The 18,465-nt window shown below is 47.7% G+C and overlaps 1 protein-coding gene across 1 annotated transcript in view; it reads left to right on the forward strand.

Annotated features, from left to right (window-relative positions):
* Window positions 1-575: 575 nt before the first annotated feature.
* Window positions 576-18,465, forward strand: part of LOC129698456 (BTB/POZ domain-containing protein KCTD14-like) — a 30,041-nt gene continuing 12,151 nt past the window's right edge. Inside the window, exon 1 of the mRNA XM_055637602.1 lies at window positions 576-647. Within this exon, the coding sequence (XP_055493577.1) occupies window positions 576-647 (72 nt within the window). The remainder of the gene's footprint in view (window positions 648-18,465) is intronic.

Here is an 18,465-nt window from a genome sequence, read left to right on the forward strand (position 1 = left end):
ACCTAATGTGAGGGTGAGTTCACGGGTGCGTGGGGAGAATAGATACGGAATAATAAATGGTGTCATGAACTAATGGAGTTGTTCTGAGAGCTGGTTTACATTTTAATTTAGTTTAGTTTAAAGATACAACATGGAAACAGACCCGAATCCATGCCGGCCAGTGATCCCCGCGCACTTTAGCTGAGTCTCACATTGCCAGTTGACACAAGAGGTACCCCGAGTTAAAACCCGTGGTAATAACGTACGATTAACGTACGGAACTCGTGGACGCAACTTAGAGACTCATGGCGCTAACGGCAGGTACTCGTGAAACTTGTCAACTCTTGCAAAAAATCAAACATGTTTAAAATTTTCCAGGAGTCAATTTTACTCTTGTGGTTAAAAATAATTGAAACATTTTAACTCGTTGTAAGAACGTAGTGGCCCGTATTTTGTTTACCTTAGTACAAATCAAAGACAGTCTACCGTGGGAACACTTTAAATTCACGGGCGGGCAGCACAGTGAACCCAGATTGATGGCTCCCTTCAGTTTCTGTTTCTCCCTCTTTCTCATCCAAGCCCAGGCAGGCGGGGTGATGATAAGCCCCACGGCCATTTTGGCCGACTTATCTGTCACCATGGTGAGTCCCCACGGCCCCAGCCCTCAGGTCTGTACGGGCTGTCCGGGTTGCGAACTGTGGGCGAACCATAGCGGGTTCCTCTGGAGTTGGAGCGGGGCTGGGCTGGAGTTGCTGGTGGCTGTGGGGTCTCGAGCCCCAGGGTTCTCCATGCATGCGAGTGGGCCTCCGAGGCCGGTGGCCCCCCCGTGAGTAGTCCAGCTCCGCAGTCTCCAGAGTCGGGTCGTTCAGGTTGGAGGACCGCCTCCACGGTGCCGGCCCACCCCCCCCTGGACACCAGGACTGAGACAGGGAAAAGGGGAGGGAAGGGGTGATTCACGCATAGTGGCCCCCCGGAGCAGTAGGTGGGGTGGTAAAAACACATTACAAAACACCAAACACTACATTTTGAGTAGACAAAAAAAAAAAAAGACAAACGCCGATGTGCAAGGGAGACCTACAACACTGCATGATCTTTTTTTCTCTCGCGTTAAAAATAATTGAAACATTTAAATGTAAAGAACGGTGATTTGCTAGTGTATCCGTGGGCCCGCTGTTCCTGACGCTAAAGCCTTGGGATCGTTGCCCTTCGTGTTGTCGTGGAGGGGGAGGGGGGTATCGTGCTGTTTGATCGCCCCCTGCTATCCCAGGGACAGGGAGACACAGCGGCTTTTGAGACTGGTGGGCAATCACTTCCAAAGTGTCTGCCCACACAGTCAGTACACCTCTCCTACACTTGTCTCCCGCACTAAGATCACCCCGCAGAGAATGATCCCAGCCTAACCCAAGAGCCATGTCACCCCAGACAGATTAATGACGCCCCCTCCCCAACCTCTCTCCACCTAAACTCACGCCTGGGCACCAAAGCAACTCAGGAGGTGAACCCTGAGCTCCGTCTCACAACAATCTGATCTGCACATCCGTCCACATTCAATGATTTCATCTCCCGTCTCCCTGCAGTGTGTAGACATGGCAGTAAATTAAATTAAAACATATCAAACCTGTGTGTTTCAAACAAATCATAAGTATAACTGCTCTGGCACTGGATGGTGCTCATTTTCCCTTTGTAGGTCACATCAATAGATGCGGCCGCGCTGAATTATATCTTTAAAACAAAGCCACAGGATGGAGAGGTCTTCTTTAATAACACTGTTGCTTATTTAAAACATAACACTGTCGCTTTTATTCAAACAAACCTTCAATCAGGATTGGCTCAAGAGTAACTCGGGAGACGAACTTGGAACATCGCAGAAATGACAGGTAAACGGCAAACTTGTCATGCCCGTGGGAACTCGGTTAAACACTTGATCATACACTTGCAGTCTCGTACACAACCACGAGTCTTTCACTCGGGGTACCTCTTGTGTCAGCTCGCAACGTGAGACTGAGCTTTAATAAACACTATCCCACACACAATTTACATTTGCACCAAGCCAATTAATCTACAAACCCTGCACGTCTTTGGAGTATGGGAGGAAACCGAAGATCTCGGAGAAAAACCCACGCAGGTCACGGGGAGAACGTGCAAACTCCACGGAGGCAGCACCCGTGGTCGGGATCGAACCCGGGTCTCTGGCGCTGCTCGCGCTGCAGCAACTCTACCGCTGACTGCCCTAGACGTGTCAACGTAATTCATAAAGATATATGAAATGAACTGTGATGTTTTCCATGGTGTTAAAACAGACAAGGGAGAAAATAGAAGAGGCTGATAATCGTTGTCCAACACTTGTGTCTCCAGGCTCAGTGCCAGACGTCTGGACTGTCTCTCTCACGGGGCTGTTACGGGCTGTTCGTCTACAAACATAGATCACAGAACAGTACAGCACAGGAACAGGCCCTTCGGCCCACAATGTCCGTGCCAAACACCGTGCCCAGTTGAACTAATCTCCTCTGCCTGCAAGTGATCAATATCATGCTCAGAAATTCATGAGCGATAGGAACAGAATCAGTGGACTCTGACATTCAACCATGGCTGATCGATCTCTCTCCCTCCCCCCCCCCCCCCCCCCCCCACCACCATTCTCCTGCCTTCCCCCCCCCCCCCCCCCCCCCCCCCCCCCCCCCCCCCACATAACCCCTTACACCCATACTGATCAAAGATCTCTGGGAGAAAAAACGTTTCCACCCAGAGAGTTGTGAATTTATGGAATTCATCTTATAGAAACATATAAAATTATAAAAGGACTGGACAAGCTAGATGCAGGAAAAATGTTCCCCATGTTGGGCGAGTCCAGAACCAGGGGCCACAGTCTAAGAATAAAGGGGAGGTCATTTAAAACTGAGATGAGAAAAAACACTTTTTCTCCCAGAGAGTTGTGAATTTATGGAATTCCCTGCCGCAGAGGGCAGTGGAGGCCAAGTCACTGGATGGATTTAAGAGAGAGTTAGATAGAGCTCTAGGGGCTAGTGGAGTCAAGGGATATGTGGAGAAGGCAGGCACGGGTTATTGATTGGGGATGATCAGCCATGATCACAATGAATGGCGGTGCTGGCTCGAAGGGCCGAATGGCCTCCTCCTGCACCTATTGTCTATGTTTATTTCTATGTTTCAATCTCCGTCTTAAAAATATCCATAACCCAATGTTAAAATATCCAACAGATTCGCCACTCTCTGATACTGAATGTAAAAAAATTACAATCGAGCCGTCCACAGTGTACGATGCAGGATGATCTGTACTCGTTTAGTGAATCACGTTTAGTGCAAGGAAAGTCTGGCAAAGTGCGATCAAAGATAGTCCGAGGTTCGCAAATGAGGTAGATAGTAGCCCAGGCCCGCTCTCTAGTTGTTGGTAGGGTGGTTCAGTTGCCTGATCACTATGACATTTCGGGTAGAGACAGTGTGGGTCTGAGGACGTGGACCAGACCCGAAACGTCACCCATCCACTTTTCTCCAGAGATGCTGCCTGACCCGCTGAGTTACTCCGGCATTTAATGCCTAAAACATTGAATGTAATAACTGGTGCCGGGTTTATTACCAGTTTATTACGGCACACACACACACACACACACACACACACACACACACACACACACACACACACACACACACACACACACACACACACACACACACACACACACACACACACACACACACACACACACACACACACACACACACACACACACACACACACACACACACACACACACACACACACACACACACACACACAGCTCGAAGTGTCAGCAAAACACAGACACAACTGAAGAAGGGTTTCAGTCCGAAACGTTGCCTATATCCTTTGCTCCATAAATGCTGCCTCACCCACTGAGTCTCTCCACCCACAACTTAAAACGTCACTCATTTATCCGTTCATAAGTAAAGCACGTACCTGCTTTCCCAAGGGAGCTCGGAGATGTGATGTCTGTTTGCGGGGAGATTTGAGTTTAAAAAGAGAAGCACTCTTCTTTCACTCTCCCCCTGCCCCTGTCAGTGCCTCCATGGTGGTGTCCTCGGCTGACTTTCGCTTCTTCTTTGTTAACTCATTGTCTGGCTTGCAGTTTCCATTGCCCAGAGCCTGCGCGCTCTACATCGGGACACCGCATCTCCCGTGGGGCTTCTCACAAGGGCAGCCTCACTCAAACGCAAAACATTCTTCACCCATCGATTCCGGGAACCTGCTCACTCTCTTTCACATTCCTTTCTTGAGAGATGAGAGGGGATCTTCTTGAGCCATATCAGATTATTAAGGGTTTGGACACACCAGAGGCAGGAAACATAGGGCTCTTGAAGATAGCGGAGTCAGGGGATATGGGGAGAAGGCAGGAACTGGGTACTGATTGGGGATGATCAGCTATGATCACATTGAGGGGCCGAATGGCCTACTCCTGTACCCATTGTCTATTGTGTTCAAGAAGGAACTGCAGATGCTGGAAGATCGAAGGTACACAAAAATGCTGGAGAAACTCAGCGGGTGCAGCAGCATCTATGGAGCGAAGGAAATGGGTGATGTTTCGGGCCGAAACCCTTCTTCAGACCGATTGTCTGTCTATTTATTGAGCTTTCTCCTATCTATTGTATTATGCGTTCAGTGCTGTGTTTTAGTGTTCACAGAGCTGTTATGCTGGAGCAAGTAAGAATGTAATCGTTCCTTACACAAGTTCACACATTGTAGGAGTAAAATTAGGCCATTCAGCTCATCAAGTCTACTCCGTCATTCAATCATGGCTAATCCCATTTTCCTGCCTTCTCCCCATAACCCTTGGCAGTTGACTAATCAATAACTTGTCTATCTTTGTGCTATTCCCTATATGGAGGACGCCTGTGCGTGACTTTGTTTAACGTGGGGAGACTGGTGCACAGACAGACAGCCACCCCACGGCCCTTGACAGATCTCGGTCAGGATCCAGTGGCATGGAGTCCAAGACGACCGGAGACCCTTTTCTGCTGCAGCCTTCATCCGCCTTCCCAGCCGTTGTGACGCTCCACTAAGGTCAGCCATCGTCCTCCGCCTGTTCCACCGTTGAGGTCTTGGTTGGATTGGCTCTTTGTCAGAGACCTCCTCCTCGACCTTACTGCCATGGGTGGCCCTACCAGGAGCACAGCTCCAGACGGCAACGCTCTCAGGATCTCAGGACCACACAAACTTCTCCACCACGGCAAGGTGACAATCCACTCTATCTATGCCTTTCACTGTTCTGTAAGTTTCAATGAGGTCGCAGTGTTTCAATACATATGACAATGGAACACTCTTAGCTTTTGACTCTTGAATGACATTTTAAAAGACATTTAAGCTGGTGCACGAGAGGTATCAGACAGACAGAAGTATCAATTCGAACAAGCATGTTTGGAAATAGCAGTGTGGTTATTCCTCTATCATGTATTAATAATCCCTGATCCTGTATCTGTACACTGTGGACAGCTCGATTGTAATCATGCATTGTCTTTCCGCCGACTGGTTAACATGCAACAAAAGCTTTTCACATTACCTTCTTACACGTGACAATGGACAATAGACAATAGGTGCAGGAGTAGGCCATTCGGCCCTTCGAGGCCTGATCATCCCCATCTTTAAGAGCCATATCTAGCTCTCTCTTGAAAGCATCCAGAGAACCGGCCTCCACCGCCCACAGACTCACAACTCTCTGTGAGAAAAAGTGTTTCCTCATCTCGGTTCTAAATGGCTTACCCCTTATTCTTTGACTGTGGCCCCTGGTTCTGGACTCCCGCAACATCGGGAACATGTTGCCTGCCTCTAGCGTGCCGAACCCTTAATAATCTTATATGTTTCAATAAGATACTCTCTCATCCCTCCAAACTCCAGAGTATACAAAGTGTTCAAGAAGGAACTGCAGATGCTGGAAAATCGAAGGTACACAAAAAAGCTGGAGAAACTCAGCGGGTGCAGCAGCATCTATGGAGCGAAGGAAATAGGCAACGTTTCGGGCCGAAGCATTGCCTATTTCATTCGCTCCATAGATGCTGCTGCACCCGCTGAGTTTCTCCAGCTTTTTTGTGTACCTTCCAGAGTATACAAGCCCAGCCGCTCCATTCTCTCAGCATATGACAGTCCCGCCATCCCAGGAATTAACCTTGTAAACCTACGCTGCACTCCCTCAATATCAAGAATGTCCTTCCGCAAATTAGGGGACCAAAACTGCACACAATACTCCAGGTGTGGTCTCACTAGGGCCCTGTACAACTGCAGAAGGACCTCTTTGCTCCTATACGCGACTCCTCTTGTTATAAAGGCCAACATGCCATTCGCTTTCTTCACTGCCTGCTGTACCTGCATGCTTACTTTCATTGACTGATGAACAAGGATCCCCCAGATCCCATTGTACTTCCCCTTTTCCCAACTTGACACCACTTAGATAGCAATCTGCCTTCCTGTTTTTGATACCAATATGGATAAACTCACATTTATCCAAATTAAACTGCATCTGCCATGCATCTGCCCACTCACCCAACCTGTCCAAATCACCCTACATTCTCATAGCATTCTCCTCACAGTTCACATTGCCACCCAGCTTTGTGTCATCTGCAAATTTGCAAAGGCTACTTTGAATCCCTTCATCTAAATCATTGATGTATATTGTAAATAGCTGCGGTCCCAGCACCGAGCCTTGCGGTACCCCACTAGTCACTGCCTGCCATTCTGAAAGTGACCCGTTAATCCCTACTCTTTGTTTCCTGTCTGCCAATCACTTCTCTATCCATGTCAGCACTCTACCCCCAATACCATGTGCCCTAATATTGCCCACTAATCTCCTATGTGGGACCTTATCAAATGCTTTCTGAAAGTCCAGTTACACTACATCCACTGGCTCTCCCTTGTCCATTTTCCTAGTTACATCCTCAAAAAATTCCAGAAGATTAGTCAAGCATGATTTCCCCTTCGTAAATCCATGCTGACTCGGACAGATCCTGTTACTGCTATCCAAATGTGCGGCTATTTCATCTTTTATAATTGACTCCAGCATTTTCCCCACCACTGATGTCAGGCTAACTGGTCTATAATTCCCTGTTTTCTCTCTCCCGCCTTTCTTGAAAAGTGGGATAACATTAGCTCCCCTCCAATCCACAGGAACTGATCCTGAATATATAGAACATGGGAAAATTATCACCAATGCATCCACGATTTCTAGAGCCACTTCGTTAAGTACCCTGGGATGCAGACCATCAGGCCCTGGGGATTTATCAGCCTTCAGTCACATCAGTCTATCCAACACCATTTCCTGCCTAATGTGCTGAGCCCCGCCTCACCCGTCCCGACGTAGTGCAGCCCGTGGAGTGCAGCAGTGGCAGCAGCAGCGCCTCGCCCATGGCCCCGTCGGTCGGTTGGCAGCCCGGCCAGCTGTCCGACCTTCGGACCTTCGCTGACCACCACCACCACCACCACCCCTCCTTCTCATGGCCGATCATCGGTTCACGAGTTGGACGGGGTGCAACGTGGCGCGGCCCGGGCCAAAACTCCTCAACTGGCCCACCAGCTGGCCGCGCTGTACAGTCCAGCACCCGGGGCCAACTCATCATTCACCCAGCCACAGCCAAGTCGGTCAACGGATTGCCTTGTGTCCTTTATTTGGGAGTGAGAAGGTTGGCGAGCCTACTGATGGGAGAGGGGAGAAGAGGGAGTGACCGGGGGTGAGACTGGTCCTTGATGATGCTGCTGGCCTTGCCGAGGCAGCGTGAGGTGTAGATGGAGTCAATGGAAGGGAGGTTGGTTTGTGTGCTGCGTCCACAATTCACTGCAATTTCTTACGGGCCTTGGATGGAGCGGTTCCCAAACCGTGCTGTGATGCATCCCAATAACATGCTTTCCCCAACGCATCTGTAGAAGTTGGTGAGAGTTGCAGGGGACATGCTAAACTTCCTCAGCCTTCTAAGGAAACATAGAAACATAGAAAATAGGTGCAGGAGTAGAGGCCATTCGGCCCTTCGATCCTGCACCGCCATTCAATATGATCATGGCTGATCATCCAACTCAGTATCCTGTACCTGCCTTCTCTCCATACCCCCTGATCCCTTTAGCCACAAGGGCCACATCTAACTCCCTCTTAAATATAGCCAATGAACTGGCCTCAACTACATTCTGTGGCAGAGAGTTCCAGAGATTCACCACTCTCTGTGTAAAAAATGTTTTTCTCATCTCAGTCCTAAAAGACTTCCCCTTTATCCTTAAACTGTGACCCTTTGTTCTGGACTTCCCCAACATCGGGAACAATCTTCCTGCATCTAGCCTGTCCAACCCCTTAAGAATTTTGTAAGTTTCTAATAGAGGCCTTGGTGTGTTTTCTGTGACTAAAAACAAATAGAAAAACATTCCACCATTTGCCCCTTATATGTCCCAAGTGTGTGTGTGTGTGCGTAGGATAGTGTTAGTGTGCGGGGATCACTGGTCGGTTCAGACTCAGTGGGCTGAAGGGACTAATTCTGCGCCGTATCTCTTAACTAAACTTAACTAAATTAAACAAGCACGAGCGATGTAAAATTAATCGGCGAGCTTTAAATATCATATTACAAACTGCGAGAAATATTTGAAAAGAAACAGAAGCTTTGCTTTGCCTGGAAGAGTCCCAATCACATTGTGTTCATTCAGTGAGTAACGGGGTGTTTTGCAGATCATCTCAGAATGGGGCAGAGGTCCCAGGGGAGAGATTGTGGTTGGTCACGGTGGCACAGCGGTAGAGCTGCTGCCTTACAGCGCATACACGCGCCAGAGACCCGGGTTCGATCCCGACTGCGGGTGCTGTCTGTACGGAGTTTGTACATTCTTCCCGTTTTCACCGGGATCTTCGGTTTCCTCCCACACTCCAAAGACGTGCAGGTTTTAGTTTAAACTTTGGCTTGGTATAAATTGTAAATTGTGTGTTGGGAATCGCTGGTCAGTGCGGACTCGGTGGGCTGAAGTGGCTGTATCTTGGAACTAAAATAAACTAAAGATTAAAACAAAGAGGTAGTGTTAAGTCTTCATTTTTTAGTTTTTTTTGTTTTTGAGATGCAGCGTTGAAACAGGCCCTTCGGCCCATCGAGGCCGCACTGACCAGCGATCCCCGCACACTCGCACTATCCTACGCACACGAGGTCCAATTTATATTTCCCGCGGTCCAGGCATAAGCTCAGGGGCAACCATGCCTTTGCGGTTGCAGCTCCTAGACTGTGGGACAACATCCCTCTTCACATCAGAACTGCCCCCTCCATCGACTCCTTTAAGTCGAGACTCAAAACTCATGTCTACTCTCAAGCCTTTCTTGACGTCCTCTGAGGGAAGGCTATATGTATGTATTTATGTATGTACTTAATCTATGAACCACTGTTGTATAACGTTAGTACCTCCACCAATGTAAAGCACCTTGGCCAACGAGAGTTGTTTTTTAAATGTGCTATAGAAATAAAAGTGGCTTGACTTGACTAGACTTGACATTGACACCAAGCCAATTAACCTGCAAACCCACACATCTTTGGAGTGTGGAGGAAACCGAAGATCTCGGAACCCGCGCCAGTCTCGGGGAGAACGTACAAGCTCCGTACAGGCAGCAGCCGTGGTCGGGATTGAACCCGGGTCTCTGGCACTGTGAGATAGCAACTCTACCTCTGCGCCACCGTGCCGCCCACTAGTGTTGGCATACTCAATGCCCCAACCTGCAAAGGCAATCTGGAAAGCATGTTGCAACTTTAGTAAACTTTGGTCAGGTCGGATGTGGAGTATTGCGTACAGTTCTGGCCACCCCCATTACAGGAAGGAAGTGGGTTTACCAGAATGCTGTCTGGATTACAAGGCATTAACTGTAGAGAGAGACACACACAAATAGCATTCTTGCTATTGAGGGAGTGCAGTGTAGGTTAACAAGGTTAATTCCCGGGATGGCGGGACTGTCATATGCTGAGAGAATGGAGCGGCTGGGCTTGTATACTTTGGAGTTTAGAAGGATGAGAGGGGATCGTCTTGATTAACATGTAAGATTATTAAGGGGATGAGGACATACTTTATCGCACACAGAGTTGTAAGTCTGTGGAATTCTCTGCCTGAGAGGCGGGTTCTCTGGATACTTTCAAGGGAGGGCTAGATGGAGCTTTTAAAGATAGCGAAGTCTTAGAAACATAGAACCATAGAGTCAGGGGATATGGGGAGAAGGCAGGAACAGGGTACTGATTGGGGATGATCAGCCATGATCACATTGAATGGCGGTGCTGGCTCGAAGGGCCGAATGGCCTACTCCTGCACCTATTGTCTATTGTCTATTGTCTATTGACGCAGCCCGGTCCAACACGGGCACTGCCCTCCCCACCATTGAAAGCATCGACACCAGGCGTTGCCTCAAAATGGCGGCACCCATCATCAAGGGTCTCCACCATCCAGGGCGTGCCCGCTTCTCACCGCTACCATCGGGCGGGAGATACAGAAGCCTGAAGTGCCGCACCACCAGGTTCAGGACATCACCGTGGCGCAGCGGTCGAGTGGCCATCACACAGCGCCAGAGACCCGGGTTCGAACCTGACCACGGGTGCTGCCCGTACGGAGTTTGCACGTTCTCCCCGTGACCTGCGTGGGTTTTCTCCGGGTGCTCCGGTTTCCTCCCACACTCCAAAGACGTGCAGGTTTGGCAGGTTAATTGGCCTGGTAAATGGAAAAATTGCCCCTAGTGTGTGTAGGATAGTGTTGCTGTGCGGGGCATCGCTGGTCTGCGCGGACCCGGTGGGCCGAAGGGCCTGTTTCTGCGCCGTGTCTCCAAGCTAAACTCAACTAAACAGCAATGAAGTTTAAACGTTTGCAAAAACCCAGTTAACCACATCATATATATATGTGTAAACAGAGAGTGCAAAGAAGAAATGAAACAGAAATGAAGCAGAATATATTGTTTCAGTTAAAGATAATCAACTTTCACAACCTTAATCCGACCACAGCAACAGAGCATTAAGGACCACTCTTGCCGTACCATGGAATAGTTTTTCAGTTGGGTTTCTGCAATAATGTTTTATTTTTATACCCAGTCTTTTTCACAGTCGTGCGGGGGGATTTGCAAAGGTTACTGCGGAGACTTTAGACTAGAACGGTTGGGGGGAGGAACTCAAATAGAGAAAGATAGTAGACAGCGTGTGAGGCAGGAGGCAGAGAAGGGAAGCACTCAGACCCAACATGTAGGGGGGAAAGAAGAAAAAAATAATAAACAGAGAATAAGAATGTTGGGGTTCTTAAATGTGTGAGCGGAGAGACAGAGGGGTGTAAAATGAGGGGTAGAAGCAATAGGGAGCAAGATGAAAAGTAAAAGTGGCAGGCAGAGAAATCCAGGGCAAAAATCAAAAAGGGCAACTTTTCAACATAATTGTATAAGGGGTAAGAGCATTGTAAAAACAAGCCTGAAGGCTTTGTGTCTCAATGCAAGGAGCATTCGTAATAAGGTGGATGAGTTGAATGTGCAGATAGCTATTAATGATTATGATATGGTTGGGATCACGGAGACATGGCTCCAGGGTGACCAAGGCTGGGAGCTGAACATCCAGGGATATTTAATATTCAGGGGGGATAGACAGAAAGGAAAAGGAGGTGGGGTAGCGTTGCTAGTTAGAGAGGAGATTAACGCAATGGAAAGGAAGGACATTAGCTTGGAGGATGTGGAATCGATATGGGTAGAGCTGCGAAACACTAAGGGGCAGAAAACGCTAGTGGCTGTTGTGTACAGGCCACCTAACAGTAGTAGTAGAGTTGGGGATGGCATCAAACAGGAAAATAGAAATGCGTGCAACAAAAGCAAAACAGTTATAATGGGCGACTTCAATCTACATACAGATTGGGTGAATCAAATTGGCAGGGGTGCTGAGGAAGAGGATTTCTTGGAATGTATGCGGGATAGTTTTCTAAACCAACATGTAGAGGAACCAACGAGAGAGCAGGCTGTTCTAGACTGGGTATTGAGTAATGAGGAAGGGTTAGTTAGCAGTCTTGTTGTTCGTGGCCCCTTGGGCAAGAGTGACCATAAAATGGTTGAGTTCTTCATTAGGATGGAGAGTGACATCGTTAATTCAGAAACAAGGGTTCTGAACTTAAAGAAAGGTAACTTTGAGGGTATGAGACGTGAATTGGCCAAGATTGACTGGCAATTGATTCTTAAAGGGTTGACGGTGGATATGCAATGGAAGGCATTTAAAGACTGCATGGATGAACTACAACAATTGTTCATCCTAGTTTGGCAAAAGAATAAATCAGGGAAGGTAGTGTATCCGTGGATAACAAGGGAAATCAGGGATAGTATCAAAACAAAAGATGAAGCGTACAAATTAGCCAGAAAAAGCAGCATACCGGAGGACTGGGAGAAATTCAGTCCAGCAGAGGAGGACAAAGGGATTAATTAGGAAAGGAAAAATAGATTATGAAAGAAAACTGGCAGGGAACATAAAATCTGACTGCAAAAGTTTTTATAGATATGTGAAGAGCAAGAGATTAGTTAAAACAAATATAGATCCCTTGCAATCAGAAACAGGTGAATTGATCATGGGGACCAAGGACATGGCAGACCAATTGAATAACTACTTTGGTTCCATCTTCACTAAGGAAGACATAAATAATCTGCCGGAAATAGCAGGGGACCGGGTCAAATGAGATGGAAGAACTGAGTGAAATCCAGGTTAGCCGGGAAGTGATGTTAGTTAAATTGAATGGATTAAAGGCTGATAAATCCCCAGGGCCGGATAGGCTGCATTCTTAAGGAAGTAGCCCCAGAAATAGTGGATGCATTAGTGATAATTTTTCAAAACTCTTTAGATTCTGGAGCAGTTCCTGAGGATTGGCGGGTAGCAAACGTAACCCCACTTTTTAAAAAGGGAGGGAGAGAGAAAATGGGGAATTACAGACCAGTTAGTCTAACATCGGTAGTTGGGAAACTGCTAGAGTCAGTTATTAAAGATGGGATAGCAGCACATTTGGAAAGTTGTGAAATCATTGGACAAAGTCAGCATGGATTTATGAAAGTTAAATCATGTCTGACGAATCTTATAGAATTTTTCAAGGATGTAACTAGTAGAGTGGATAAGGGAGAACCAGTGGATGTGTTATATCTGGACTTTCAGAAGGCTTTCAACAAGGTCCCACATAAGAGATTAGTATACAAATTTAAAGCACACGGCATTGGGGGTTCAGTATTGATGTGGATAGGGAACTGGTTGGCAAACAGGAAGCAAAGAGTAGGAGTAAAACGGGTCCTTTTCACAATGGCAGGCAGTGACTAGTGGGGTACCGCAAGGCTCAGTGCTGGGACCCCAGCTATTTACAATATATATTAATGATTTGGACGAGGGAATTGAATGCAACATCTCCAAGTTTGCGGATGACACGAAGCTGGGGGGCAGTGTTAGCTGTGAGGAGGATGCTAGGAGGCTGCAAGGTGACTTGGATAGGCTGGGTGAGTGGGAAAATGCATGGCAGATGCAGTATAATGTGGATAAATGTGAGGTTATCCACTTTGATGGCAAAAACAGGAAAGTAGACTCTTATCTAAAAGGTGGCCAATTAGGAAAAGGGGAGATGCAACGAGACCTGGGTGTCATGGTACACCAGTCATTGAAAGTAGGCATGCAGGAGCAGCAGGCAGTGACGAAAGCGAATGGTATGTTAGCATTCAGAGCAAAAGGATTTGAGTATAAGAGCAGCGAGGTTCTACTGCAGTTGCACAGGGTCTTAGTGAGACCACACCTGGAGTATTGAGTACAGTTTTAGTTCTCCTAATCTGAGGAAGGACATTCTTGCCTTAGAGGGAGTACAGAGAAGGTTCACCAGACTGATTCCTGGGTTGTCAGGACTTTCATATGAAGAAAGACTGGATAGACTCGGTTTGTACTCGCCATATTTTAGAAGATTGAGGGGGGATCTTATAGAAACTTACAAAATTCTTAAGGGGTTGGACAGGCTAGATGCAGGAAGATTGGTCCCGATGTTGGGGAAGTCCAGAACAAGGGGTCACAGTTTAAGGATAAGGGGGAAATCCTTTAGGACCAAGATGAGAAAAACATTTTTCACACAGAGAGTGGTGAATCTCTGGCACTCTCTGCCACAGTTGAGGCCAGTTCATTGGCTATATTTAAGAGGGAGTTAGATGTGGCCCTTGTGGCTAAAGGGATCAGGGGGTGTGGAGAGAAGGCAGGGATGGGATACTGAGTTGGATGATCAGCCATGATCATATTGAATGGCGGTGCAGGCTCGAAGGGCCGAATGGCCTACTCCTGCAGCTATTTTCTATGTTTCTATGTGATTCAAGTCTAGTTTAGTTCAGAGATATTGCATGAAAACAGGCCTTTCGGCCCAACAAGTCTACGCCAACCAGCGATCACCCATTCACGCTGAATGTGCAGGAAGGAACTGCAGATGCTGGTTTAAACAGAAGATAGACACACAAAGCTGGAGTAACTCAGTGGGAAAATACTGCGAGTCTGGAGAGAAGGTATGGATGCCGTTTCAGGTCTGAAGAAGGGTCTCGACCCGAAACGTCACCCATTCCTTCTCTCCAGAGATGCTGCCTGTCCCGCTGAGTTACGCCAACATTTTTGTGTCTTGTCACCCATTCACACTAGTTCTATATTGTCTCAAATCTGCACCTATTCCTTACACGTTCCGGGCAATTAGCGGAGGGTCAACTAAGCTGCAAACCTGCACGCCTTTGGTACATGGGAGGAAACCAGAGCACCCGGAGAAAACCCACACATAACAACGTGCAAACTGATAGGAGGAGGATCCATCTTGGGGAGCGGCTGCTAACCAGCAGTCGTCCATTTAATTCACTTTATTTTGTAGTTGTAGTGAGTCCTGTGTTTTGTTTGTGGGAGAAATAGACTTTTTAATGTGGGGGGAAGGGGGTAACTATATTTCTAGGTCCCTACCTGGTCGGTGAGGCAGCTTTTTTCTCCGGGCTGCCCCGTCGACCCGTCCTCGTGGCCTACCAGCGGGCGTGGAGCGCCGTTTCCTGGCGGGGACCGCCCAGCACCTCGGCTTCGGTGGCGACACAGCGCTGGAGCGCTATCGCGGAGTGGAGCGGGCGATGCCTTGCCTGGGTCGCCGCGCTGGATCGACGCGCTGGAGCTCCAGTGAGCTGTGACCGCCGGGATCAACACCTCCGGGCTGCGGGTCTGCGGAGCGGAGCGGGCGATGCCGACCTTAACATCGGGAGCCTGGGAGCTCCAAACCGGCGCGGCCTTGTCGGCTTCGGAGGAGCCGCGGTCTCCGGTAGGGAAGCGGCCGTTCCAGGTGGCCCAGCCGCTGTGAGGACTCTCCCGATGCCGGGGCAACACCACCCGGCCAGAACGGCCAAGAACATCGGGCCTCCGTAGAGGCAATAGCGGAGACCTCAATAGGCCTGACTATGGGAGAACTGGGGATGGGGACTGGACATTGTGCCTTCCCCCACAGTGGTAACAATTGTGGGGGGATGATTTTTGTGTGTAAGTGTATATGTTAGTTTGTGTCCAAGATGGCTGTTGGAAGGGAATGGTGGACGCTGGCACGGTTTAGCTGCCGAAGAAAGGAAGAGGCGGAGACGGTAGGCTGTGGGAGAGCTGGGTAAGGAGGGAGAAACCTTTACAAGGTTAATTCCCGGGATGGCGGGACTGTCATATGCTGAGAGAATGGAGCAGCTGGGCTTGTATACTCTGGAGTTTAGAGGGATGAGAGGTGATCTCATTGAAACATGTAAGATTGTTAAGGGTTTGGACACGCTAGAGGCAAGAAACATGTTTCCGATGTTGGGGGAGTCCAGAACCAGGGGCCACAGTTTAAGAATAAGGGGTAAGCTATTTAGAACAGAGATGAGGAAACACTTTTTCTCACAGAGAGTGGTGAGTCTGTGGAATTCTCTGCCTCAGATGGTGGTGGAGGCCGGTTCTCTGGATGCTTTTAAGAGAGAGCTTAAAAATAGCGGTCAGGGGATATGGGGAGAAGGCAGGAACGGGGTACTGATTGGGAATGATCAACCATGATCTCATTGAATGGCGGAGCTGGCTCGAAGGGCCAAATGGCCTACTCCTGCACCTATTGTCTAAAGCAAGGACTACCTGAAATTGGAGAAGCCAATGTTCATACCGCTGGGGTGTAAACTACCCAAGCGAAATATGAGGTGCTGCTCCTCCAATTTGCGCTGGGCCTCACTCTGGCCATGGAGGAGGCCCAGGAGAGAAAGGTCAGATTCGGAATGATTCGGATTTCAACTTGGGATATATCACACCCTCAGCAAGAATCGTACCCCAAGACCAACGAGGCAGTTCTTTTCTAAAAACATAAGAACTGTTTTATAATATTCGCCCAACACCAGGAACATTTTTCCTGCATCTAGCCTGTCCAACCCCTATGGATAGCAATGTTACAAAATTTTGAGATTTAAAAAATCAAGTCTGCAATTTATCCCATCAGATAAAGCATAACAATAAGTTTAATTTGACACCTAATTCACTTTCATATCTCAAGTAATAAAAATGTTATGGCCATTTTCATACCCGGAAATTAGCATCTTGTTCCCTATTGATTTTCTATGGACATAACAAAAAAGCTGTGATCGTGGACAGTCAAAAGCCCATAACCTTCTTAAAAATTAAGAGAACTGAATTAAATTTGCAGTTATCATAGATTGAACCATTCTGAAACAAATATAAAATAATCTTACTTGGAGGACCTGAAATTAAAGCATATAATTAGTTAGTTACCCAATTGTAGCTAATTTCAAACTTCAATTACTAGATCTAAACATCTATCCATTTCTTAATAAATGATTAACATTTTTAAATAGCCTAAGTGTCCAAATAATATTCACAAATAATTCACAATAAAACATGATTTTTAAATCTCATTTACATCAATTTATAGGCCAAATGGAAGGAATTTAGTGTTCAATTGCTGTAAATTAAAGTCAATTTAAATCGGCTTTCTAGTGGGTTCCTGTGAACGCGCTGGTTTAGAACGTTCACATTGCGCTGGATTTGTGCCCTCAAATGCCCAGAAAAATACTGCGGGATATAAAGAGCCCAAAATGAACTATTCGCTATAGAAAACTTTATATACAAGGTTCTTAAGAAGCCCCTTTTAATGTAAAAATAAGGTACATACCTTTAAATGTTTGCTTTATAAAACCCTGGGGCTGCGAGAGGTTGTGGGTAGAGAGAGTGGTTTTTAAACTACTATAACTATTATACAAGGCCATAAAAACTAATAATACCTTTTGCGACGGGGTCTTTCAGCGATTTTCTGTTAATGATTTACTAGGCTGAACATTTTCGATTGCAACAGCCTAGTAAAAATCGCGTTTTAAACCCGCCCCCTCTAAACAGCGCCAAAATCGCGCACATGGGGCTGGGACAGATTCTCAACCACGATTCAGGTAGGTTTTGTAACATACCTACTATGGAATGTTATATGCTTTACATATCTATCTATGTATTGTTATATAAAACTGTGTGCCTGCCAGCGTCCGGTGTCCGGCATCCATCCGTCCGGCTGCCGGCCGCCTTTCTTCCTTTGATTCCTTGCTTCGCCGAAACCAGACGCAGAATCGCCGAGATCTTTTCCATTTCGGTAGGGATTTCACTTTTCTTTCAAAGTATCCCTTCCTGATTACATTTCGTCGTGTTTATGTACACATTTTTAATCAAATCCTTCTCCCCCTCCCCCCCCAATATTTCAAAAATAAACTGGCTTCTCACCCATAGAGCAGCCCCAGCCCCTGGTGAACGTTCCATTGTGTGATGTCACAATGCCCAATGCTCAAAGACATTCTTGCCATAGAGGGAGTACAGAGAAGGTTCACCAGACTGATTCCTGGGATGGCAGGACTTTCATATGAAGAAAGACTGGATAGACTCGGCTTGTACTTGCCAGATTTTAGAAGATTGAGGGGGGATCTTATAGAAACTTACAAAATTCTTAAGGGGTTGGACAGGCTAGCTGCAGGAAGATTGTTCCAGATGTTGGGGAAGGCCAGAACAAGGGCTCACAGTTTAAGGATAAAGGGTAAATCTTTTAGGACCGAGATGAGAAAAAAGGGCCGGATGGCCTATCCTGCACTTAATTTCTATGTTTCTATGTTTCCCTCTCCTCACCCCTCTCCCTCTCCCACACATCCGCTCTCCCCCCCCCCCCCCCTTCCCTCTCTACCCCATCCCCCCCCATTCCCTCTCTCCCACCCGCCCCCTTCCTCCTACCCCACTGGTCCCTCTTCCACACCACTCCCCCTACCCCTCCCTCCCCACTCTTCCACTTCCCTCCCCTTACCGCACCCCCTCTCCCTACCCCCACCCCTCTCTCTTCCCTCCCTTCCCCTCTCTCCCCCACCCCCTTCCCCTACCCCTCTGTCCCTCTTCCACCACTCCCCGTCCCTCTTCCACCACTCCCGCTACCCCTCTACCCCTCCCTCCCTCCCCTCCCTCCCCACTCTTCCACCTCTCCCCCTTCTC

The sequence above is a fragment of the Leucoraja erinacea genome, chromosome 6 (assembly GCF_028641065.1).
Source record: "Leucoraja erinacea ecotype New England chromosome 6, Leri_hhj_1, whole genome shotgun sequence".
In the NCBI taxonomy this organism is placed as follows: Eukaryota; Metazoa; Chordata; class Chondrichthyes; order Rajiformes; family Rajidae; genus Leucoraja; species Leucoraja erinaceus.